This window comes from Diadema antillarum, unplaced genomic scaffold (assembly GCF_040938485.1).
Source record: "Diadema antillarum isolate AM-2024a unplaced genomic scaffold, OU_Dant_1.0 scf00000192, whole genome shotgun sequence".
Taxonomy (NCBI): domain Eukaryota; kingdom Metazoa; phylum Echinodermata; class Echinoidea; order Diadematoida; family Diadematidae; genus Diadema; species Diadema antillarum.
In genome coordinates, this window is record NW_027271081.1 from 3751058 (window position 1) to 3760874 (window position 9817).

General features: G+C 41.4%; 1 protein-coding gene across 1 annotated transcript in view; it reads left to right on the top strand.

The window, feature by feature from the left end:
* Window positions 1-9268, top strand: part of LOC139723486 (dynamin-like GTPase OPA1, mitochondrial) — a 177872-nt gene extending 168604 nt beyond the window's left edge. The window contains exon 30 of the mRNA XM_071634728.1: window positions 9201-9268. Coding sequence (XP_071490829.1) covers window positions 9201-9268 — 68 coding nt within the window. The remainder of the gene's footprint in view (window positions 1-9200) is intronic.
* The last annotated feature ends 549 nt before the right edge of the window (window positions 9269-9817 follow it).

Genomic DNA, 9817 nt, shown 5'->3' on the forward strand with positions numbered 1-9817 from the left:
AAACGCCGTTTTGAATCATGATTCATGTTTGTGATTCTGGCTACGAAATTCGCATGAACGCGGCCTAAGTCTCTCTGTCCCTCCTTCTCTCTCTCCCTCTCTTGCCCTGATGGTCAAGTGTCAGTATAAATCTAAAACTGCTGCCTGGTCAAGCTGGTGGCAGTGGGCTGGACGTGGATGTGACCACTGGGAATTCTCTGAACTCCACCCCAAGAGCTTGGTCTTGCCCTTGTACTGTCACTCTCGGACATTTCTGATGAAAGATTGACGCGGTGCCGGAGGCCTAATTGTCTTTGTTTCTCAGACAGGAAGTCGGTGTGGCTGGACAAGGGTTGAAAGGAGGGTGGGTGGCTTGACCGTCCTCCTGAGGCCGGAGTGACAACTTGGTCCACTAATGTTAGTGGACAGCAAATGACACAGCCATGTCCCATGGGCAGTGAGGGTCAAGCACGAAGAATGTTTGGACTTCAAGCCACAAGCCTCATTGGTTTTCTGGTGTAGCTTTCAGTAATAAAGGAATAACTAAAGGTAGGCGTGGCCTTCATTCGCGTTCTCATACCCCACACACACCTGCGTGCACACGTAATAATTTTCTATAGTCTGCACTGGATGAAATTCATATGATTGCGATATTCCTCATTTGTGCCCAATTTGAGGTTAGTTTCATCTTTTGCATCATGACTCATTATTTCAGGCGTTTCTACCAGGCAAAGAATCATGTATGAGGGCCAAACTACCTCAAAATCTTGTCCATGGATTACACAAATATGGACTGCATAATTGGGCCCTGATACTGAAAAACATAAATGTTTGTGCGCATTTTGAATTTGCGAATCTCACGAGCGCCAAGATTAGCGAAATTAAAATGCATGCGAAAGAGTTTGTGTACACTACAGGTCTATGCGGTGAATGCAAGTGGCAATTTGCGGAAATTTCATGCCCCAGAAAGGCCGTCGGCTCCAATTTGTGAAAACTGCATTCTACAAAAATATCATGCTTTACTGTACTTGGAGCACACCATCAGACATGCACTAATGTTTGTAGGCACACTGACACGTTGTGATGTCCAATGTATGCCCATTTCTCGCTTGTTTCAGCACACAGACTACATTTAAGCCATGGACTTTATTTGCAGCAGACTGCCAAAACAATTAGGAATTATAGCAAATCCTCATGATGAAGGTAAAACTTATATCTAACATTTGTTATACTTTTCCATTGCAGCATGAAAAGGAAGCCCAAACATATTCATTTTTAATGTTGTAATATTTTCCGATGTAAAAGGCTTCTTGCAGCTGAAAATGAATGATAAAAGGTCAAACATCACAATTTTCATCTTAGAAATGTTTTTCAATGCGAATGGGGCTCTGCAGCAAAAAAAAAGAAAAAAAGAATGCAGTACGTGGGAATGGTAAGATCACAAACATGATCTTGTGGCACAATTTTCCATTGAGAATGAGGCTTTTGCAGTTGAATGAAATGATTGACACATCTCATCAGCCGCTCAGGTTTTGGGTTGAGATCAAATTCATGTGCACAAGGGGGGCAGTGATTTATTCTCTCAAGGTTTCATTTCCCCCATCAATTGAGCAAAAGAAGGAAAGTTTGGGTTGAAAGCGAAAGGCCTTGTGGCTTTGTTTTTACGTTTGTAGTGAGGATCAATGATGTTACATACACATTCGAAATGGCAGACTGTATACAACAGCAGAAAACATTAAAGTTTGAAGGGAAGAATGAGCATGAGGTTTTGATTTGACTCTGATGTTTTATGTGTGTTTGGTTTTCAACCTGACTGAATGAAAGAGAAGCAAGGCTGTAGTTGATTTACAACTTTCCACAAGCATGTGAAAAATGTGAAAGCTGAGCAAATTTTAGGGTAGAATGACTCTCTTCATGATATTTTAAATATCATGTGGCATTGCAGTCAGTTTTTCAGTGAGTATGTAATCCCTTTTGTGCCTTTATATCTAGATAGAGACAGTGGAGACAGTGTAGTTTTTTCTGACTTGCAATCGGTAACACTGGATGTTTTTAAGACTTCGAATTCTCTGAGGAAATGCAGAATTAGCACTATATACACTGTTCACATGTTTTTTGTAGATAGCACCATTCTCACTTGGTTATGAACAAACCTTCCATACACATTTGAACATGTTGTATTCAGACAGTTCTTGCATAATGATACCAATATAATGGCTGAGAACCTAGGAAAAATGATCAACAATAGAATACCATCCCCCCCCCCCCTTTTCTTTCTATTCCTTTCTTCCCCTTTATCCTTTTGGTATTATCCTCCTCTTAATTCTACTCACCTTCTTGCCCTTGTCCATACCTTTCCCCTTATTTTCTTCTACTTCCCCTTCTCTTCTAACCTCCTCTCCTCCTCCTCGTCCTTCTCACCCCTTGATCTCTTCCTCTTCACCTCTCTTCCACTTTCCACTCATTGTCATCTTTGTCCTCCTTCTCCTCCTAAGACCTAAGTCTCCTTTCCCACATTTCTCCTCTTCCTCCGCTCCTCCTCCTCATCATCCTACTCCGTGCTTTCCAATTTCTCTTCCTCTTTAAACTTAATACTCCTGTGTATCTTCCCTCCTCCTCCCCCCCCCCCTTCTTCTTTATCTTACTCCTCCTCGTCATTCTCTTTGTCCTCATCAGCAATCTTCTTTTAGTTCTTCTCTTCTCCAATGCCCCTCCCCCTCTTCCACCCTCCTCCTCCTGCTTCTCCTTCTCCTCCTCCTCCTCCCCCTCCTCCTCCTTCTCCTCCTCCTTCTCCTCCCCTCCCCCTCCTCCTCCCCCTCCTCCTCCTTCTCCTCCTCCTTCTCCTCCCCCTCCCCCCTTCTCCTTCTCCTCCTCCATCTCCCCCTCCTCCTCCTCCTCCTCCTTCTCCCCCTCCTCCTCCTCCTCCTCCTCCACCTCCACCTCCTCCCCTCCCCCTACTCCTCCTCCTCCTCCTCCTCCTCCTCCTTTTTGTCTCTTTAACCAACTTCCATTCCCCTCCACCACCACATTAGAGATATGTGTGTCTCCTGAGAAATAATTTCCTGACACCAGGGCGGTCAAAAGCCTTCACCCTGACACGCCCAGGGAACACTAATGGTGTATGGAGATGATAGTAAACTTCCTATGAAAATATCATTAAAATTTTATACCACCGGCTCCCCGCCAGGCTCTCTTCCTAATTCTGTTTTGTTTTCAAATAAGTACCATTTGACTTCACTCTTTACAACAAGTGACCAACCTCCCTACCGATTTGGTTACACCTCTCTCGATTTGGTTACACCTCTCTCGATTTGGTTTATACACCCCAATCATCACCATTGCTTCTTCTTTGCTGTTAGCAGCAAAGATGTCAAGATCCCTCAATTAGCTGCTCTCATTATTTTCTGCATCTCCTCATTTAACCGTTTCTGTGCCAGGGACTTTGGACAGTGAGTACAATGTTCTGGGTTTTTTATACGCCAATCAGTACTCAATGCTCACCAAGTATTAAAGATAATATAAAGTTTTGGTACCTCAAAAGTTTCCCTGAATTTCCTTGTCTTAGTTTGTGTTTCAGGTTAAAGTACCTTTCATATAACTAACACTGTGAGACTTACTCGCCCCAAAGTGCTCTCATGTCTTAGTAATCACGCAATTAACTGCGACCAGCAGCCCCATACGCATAGCATAATGGGGCTTCGCATTGTAGCATTCAGGATCATGACATATGTAGTAAAGCGGTAAATATCAACTTAAAATCCAAAAATTTCTTCAATTTGAAGACTTAACAATTAAGTTGAAGTATTGAAAACAGGCTTCAGGCAGCGTTTGGTTCTGCCAATAGTCCCTTTCTGTTCGAATTGATGACTGAATGTGACTCGGTCGAGAGGACCTTGGGAGAGCTACATACACTGAATACTACAGCCAGCGTATACGCACACATCACATGCGCACAAATTTCAAATCCATGAACGGATAAGATGTTTGTGTGCGCATGCGCTGGCCGTAGGTATAGTCAGCGTATGTAGCTCTCCCAAGGTCCTTTTGACCGAGTCACATTCAGTCATCAATTCGAAAAGAAAGGGACTATTGTGGCAGAACCAAACGTTGCCCAAAGCCTGTTTTCAATACTTCAACTTAATTGGTAAGTCTTCAAATTGAAGAAATTTTTGGATTTTAAGGTGATAATTACCTGCGATACTAAATCTGTCATGATCCTGAATGCTACAATGCGAAGCCCCATTACGCTATGCGTATGGGACTGCTGGTCACAGTTATCATGCATCGTACAATACGTGTACTACCTTGCCGCCGTGCGGCGGCGGCTCTGGTACGAATCCATTATTGCATGATTACTAAGACATGAGAGCACTTTGGGGCGAGTAAGTCTCACAGTGTTAGTTATATGAAAGGTACTTTAACCTGAAACACAAACTAAGACAAGGAAACTCAGGGAAACTTTTGAGGTACCAAAACTTTATAAAATATTATCTTTAACCCGTTGAGGACAAACTTTTTTCCCATAACACACCAGCCTGAGTATACTCGGGACTTGTCTTCAATAGGTTAAGGACTCTTAGTATGTGTAAAAGCATGGCCAGACATATGCTGCAGAGATCCCTGGAAGAAATATATTTTGCAGTTCATCATTCAAATGGCTTTATAAATCTAGAATTCATTTAAAGGTTGGTAGGAAGGAAAAGGGGTGAACTGTTTTGGGTTGCCCACCCTAACCCCATGCTGTTGCTGAAGCTCATAAATATGTTCATAAACTTTCTTTACAACCTGATTTGATCATGATACATAGTACAAGTACAAAGTATGTAGTATTCAATGGTGAGGTAGTTTAAGTAGGGTGTTAAAAGTGTGTCCTTGTCCACAAAGCAAAAGCACAAAAGTATAAACATGTTTTCAACCAACCTGCGGGGTGTGGGTGGGGGGGGGGGGGGGGGGTGGGGTACACATTTCAACCTTAGGTACATTCTTCTCCTTGCCCCTCACAGCACCCCCCCCCCCCCCCCACACACACACACACACTTTTCTATTTGATGCTCCTGTATTATTATTCCAGGCTGATATGATGCAGCTTCTTATGGGTACTTTACAGGGTTTTTTTACAGAAAGTTGAATCATAAATTAATGTACACTAATGTATGTGCTTTTGAGAAATTTCAAACCAATATCGACATGGATATATAGCAGCTATGTCTGTGTGCTAGCAAAAGGTAGATAGAAGGTCAATTCTTTTTCTAATGTACATCCTGTAACAAACAAAAAAAAGTGAATTGTGGCTCTCAATCTGCATTGGCTTTCAAAGTGCCTGTGGGGACAACTTGGTGAAGTATTTAGTCAACAGACATAAAACTATCATTCAAATTAGTGAAATTCTTCCAGAGAGATGTTTTTCATTGCAACTGATTACTATTTACGTCGATTTAGGGCAATTTGTCAATCAGTTACCATTAGACATAAAACTTGTGTACATCAATTTCGTATTTCTCCAAGCCAGAGAATGATGCATAGGCCTATAATCCCAAGTGTTCTTTTTAATCTCCCAGTCTATATTATGTTATCCATGATGACCAGTGGTCAGTCATGTTGGTAACTTTAGGGGAAGGAAATCCTTTGAATCCGGATTGAGCCTTGCAAGTAAATCTATCCCCTGGGCCTTCCTTTTGTATTGAGGACATACATGTATGGCAAACCACCACAGGGTGCCCTGGAGTGAAATAGGAAAGAATGACATTCTGGGAGTTTGAACAGTGAAGGTTGCAAGGATGCTTCAACATCTCTCTTTGAGGGTTTGTGAAAAGAGGATTTGCGGTGGAGACTTTCTCATTCACCATGAATAAAGATCATTCATGATTGCTATGGGCTCTGTGGGATTTGTTGGATCAGTAGAAAAGAAAGAACTGACTAGCTGTGTTTACGATATTCCTGTCCGGAAGTGAGGAATGTCGGTGAAATGTGTAAAGTTTTTTTTTGTTTGTTTTTTTCCACATTTTCTGATGTAAAGCAGGACTTGTATGCTTTTTGGCAGACAATCAAACACACAACCTCTTTGCACTAGGATGCAATTTTGGTTGTCTTCCTCAGAAGTTGCCTTTCATCAGGTAAATTCTTGAAACACACATACGAAGGATTTGGTATAAGATGAGATATCAAGTCTAAGAAGTTTTATAAGTGGTTTTAAAATGAACGCTCAGGGGGACTTCAGTGACTTACTGAGGTACAGCATGTGGTCATCTGCACTCTTGTTAGAACTTTTTACTTGTTTTTTTAATGAATGGGACAAAAGTTTTAAGAAAAGGCTTCATTTCTTATACATCCTGGTCATTAAGTGAAATGGTGATTGATGTAATTAATGTTTCATTGCTCTCAGGTAATATCAGAGGAAATGCAAAATCATACTTTGTTCACACATTTACGGTCCTGACTTTGTATACTCCGTATAGAGTTCCCCAAAACATGGCATGATCTCTAGAAGTTGTGCCGTGTTTCGTGTTTTGAGAGGGATTCTAATTGGTTGTGGCACAAAGCACAGAGCACGAGTCAGGAGTTAGTCTGGCGTGAGTCTGGCATGAACGTCATGCTAGACAGCCTGGCACGTGTGTATAGCACAACCTCTAAAGGTTGTGCCGTGTTTATTGCAGACGAAGGAAATCTAAACGGTCTTGGCGTGAAAATGGCCCACGCTTCTGATGACCTGCGCTGTTTGTGACAGAGTGGGCATGTGTGCCTACGAAAAACTGCCTGCCTCTCTTGAAGAGAAACGTGCACCTACTGGTTTCCATTGAAACGTTTGCTGACTTCACGCTAGACGATGTTCAGTCGTTTTCGTTTGGAATGTCCTGCGAAGGTTCTCCTAGTCGGGCAAACTCTGAACGGGGTAAAAGTTGTATTGGTGTAACTACATTATGCCATGTCCATGTGACGATTGGAGACATTGCTCTTGGTTCACAACATTGTACAGTGGCTGACCCGAACATTGCTTCATTAGTTAGGTTCACACGCTGTTCCTAAACTTTCAGTTTAGGTCGAAAACTTAACTCTTGATGATTAGCTTGTAATCTAGCACCATGTGGACGCACTCGAAAGTTAACAATCTTAAAGTTTAGGTGATGATTAGAACTACGAGACATCTTAGGGTTTATGCTCTATCCACGATCCACAGGGGGGTCCCCACTCATAGTTTCGCTCTGTGTAGACACAATAATCAACGAGCTTGTGAGTTAGCATGAACCTTGCGTCTCGCTCGTTGCGCTATTTTTTTATGGGCACAAGGTTATCTAGCAAAGACTCTGCACTTCCATTGTAATCGTCGAGTGGGGCTCGCTCGTAAGTTGTAACTTAAAGTTTAGGTGCACTTGTGAACCTGCGTTGTGAAATCATGAGTGAAGCTAATCATCGACAGTTAAGTTTTTTACCTAAACTTCAAGTTTGGCAACTGCATGTGAATGCAACTATTTTGTGTGAGTTGATATGGACCGTGTTGCCATAATAATATATACGTAACAAACAAGGCTTAATCAATCCCTTATCGGTGGTCATATATTAAAATGACTGGAACAGGTGCGGACAAGAACTGCATCAATTAGGAACCGATTGCAACAGTCTTTGAGCAGGGTTTTTGTGTGACAGTTTATACTTTCTAATGGCACTGGGGAAATGTGAGTAAACAACTTTGAAAATAACTAAGGGAAGAAAACAGTTTCAGAGGTCTTGTGTGATATCAAGAACATTATGCATATATTGTGAGCCAATCCCTTTGAATCACCATGTGGGGAGGAGGGTAAACCATTTCAAAGGGGGAAAAAAAGAAAATGGCTAAAAAGGAACACTTTCCTTTCTTCTTGTGACTCGATTTTCTTTTTCCCAACAATTATCTCACTTTGTGTTTTGTCTGGGTCATTTCTCATAATCGCAGCTGCACCCTCCAGTCTCTAAACAGCATCACAGGGTTCCACTTCATCGAACCGTTTCAATTTTGCATTTTTCAGCCCCTTCTTGTGTCATCATCCCCACCCCACGCCTTTTTTTTTAATGAAGACTCATGAAAGATAGTCCTGAGAGTCCAGGAGACCAAATCCATAAAAAGAAAGAGAAAAAGAGATCAAAGACTGGTCTCCAGTTATTCCTTTCATCATCACTCTATTCATTAAATCACTCTGGTTTCTTTGAGGGATTAAGCTGAGGATGGGTCTCATGCCAGTGGATGAGATTAAATTATTTTTCTCTTCATTCATCCTGCCACCCTCCTTTTTTTTTCCTCAGCCAATTAATATAATGCCCATGTTTGTCCATCCCTCTCACTTTTCCCATTTACCTTTTCCTCTCTTTTTTTTTTTTTGGTACCCTTTTGTACTATAACCCAATAACCTTTAAATTGGTTTTAGAAACCATTAAAATAGAACGGGGATTATGGTTTTTAGAGAACCAGCAGAATCATCAGCTTTGTGTGTGGCAAGGGGTTTTTTTGATACGGTTGACTGAAGTACCCCTGTGGATTTCCCCCATTTGGTTCCATCAAAGGTACCCTTTTTCCTTTTTTGCCAGTGAAGGAGAAGAAAAGGGTCGGAAGGATTTTTGGTTTAGGCTCCTTGAGGTCCATAATGTTAGGGCTTGGATTGATTGATTCCATGCTGTAAACATACCCTTTGATAAGGCGCATTCTTACATAGCCTCTTGTGAATAGAAGCATACAATGTATCACAGGTGATAGAGAATTTCCCCAAGCTGGCCAAGTATTGACTGCTAAAACCAGTTTCTATTTTATTTTTTATTTCTTTTTAATCGTAAAGGGATGGTATTGTATTGGTGGAGGTGAGGGTTCAGCTTTTAACTTTTTTCGAGATACTTAGAAACCACTTCCTGAAATGTCTATGAACATACAATTCTAAGGGAACTTTTTATTAGGATCACTTTTGGGGGGACATCTCAGCCTTTTTAAAAACAATTTCAATGGAATAAACTTTGAATTCCTCTCAGAATATTATGCCCTTTCATATTTCATAAGAGGTTTCTTATTATCTTTAAAAAAATCATTTAAAAAATTGCAAAACCTGAAGCCCCATCTCAACCAAAACTGTACTATCCCTTTAATTGTGAAATGTACACAGATGTTTGTGTTTGGAATGTCTCTGGTTTTTATCTAGCATCACAATGATCATTTTTCTTTCTTTTCTCTTTGTTCTCCTTTCATTTCTTTCAAAACTCTGCAGAGAAAGTCAGGCACATCCAGGAGAAATTGGAGGAATTCATTGAGGCACTCCGGAAGGAGAAAGTATGATGACGCCCTCCGCTGCAAAGGGGAGTCTGGGATGACGAGACTAGCAGCCTGAGTCAGAGAGATATTGAAGGAGAGTCTGTACAGATTAATGTTATACAGAAGTCGAAAATCTATTCATGAATCTCTATTGAATGTGGTATCAGTGTCATATAGGAAAAGCAGACAGGTGTTATTAGAAAAGTTGCCAGCATTTTACAAGAAAACGTTACCAAGGAGACAAGGGTGGAAAATTAATAAGTTGAAAGTCACAAAAAGAAAGAGAAATCAAAATTTAAGAGTGAAGAAGAAGAAGAGAAGAACAGATGAGGTACCAGTGATGTCATCAAGCCATGCTGAGGGGCAAAAACTACGTAAGGGGGGCCCCTATACGTGTGGGTAAGAGCGGAAGCGTTACATCCCATGTCCCATGATAGGCAGGCAAGTATGCAGTACACGTACTGCACGCTAGAACTGTGTGCTTATTACACATTCAATTCACTTTTGCCCCTCACGCAACATGTCATTTGACATCGCGGAACATCATCTATAGATAGCTCTAGGGTTTTGACT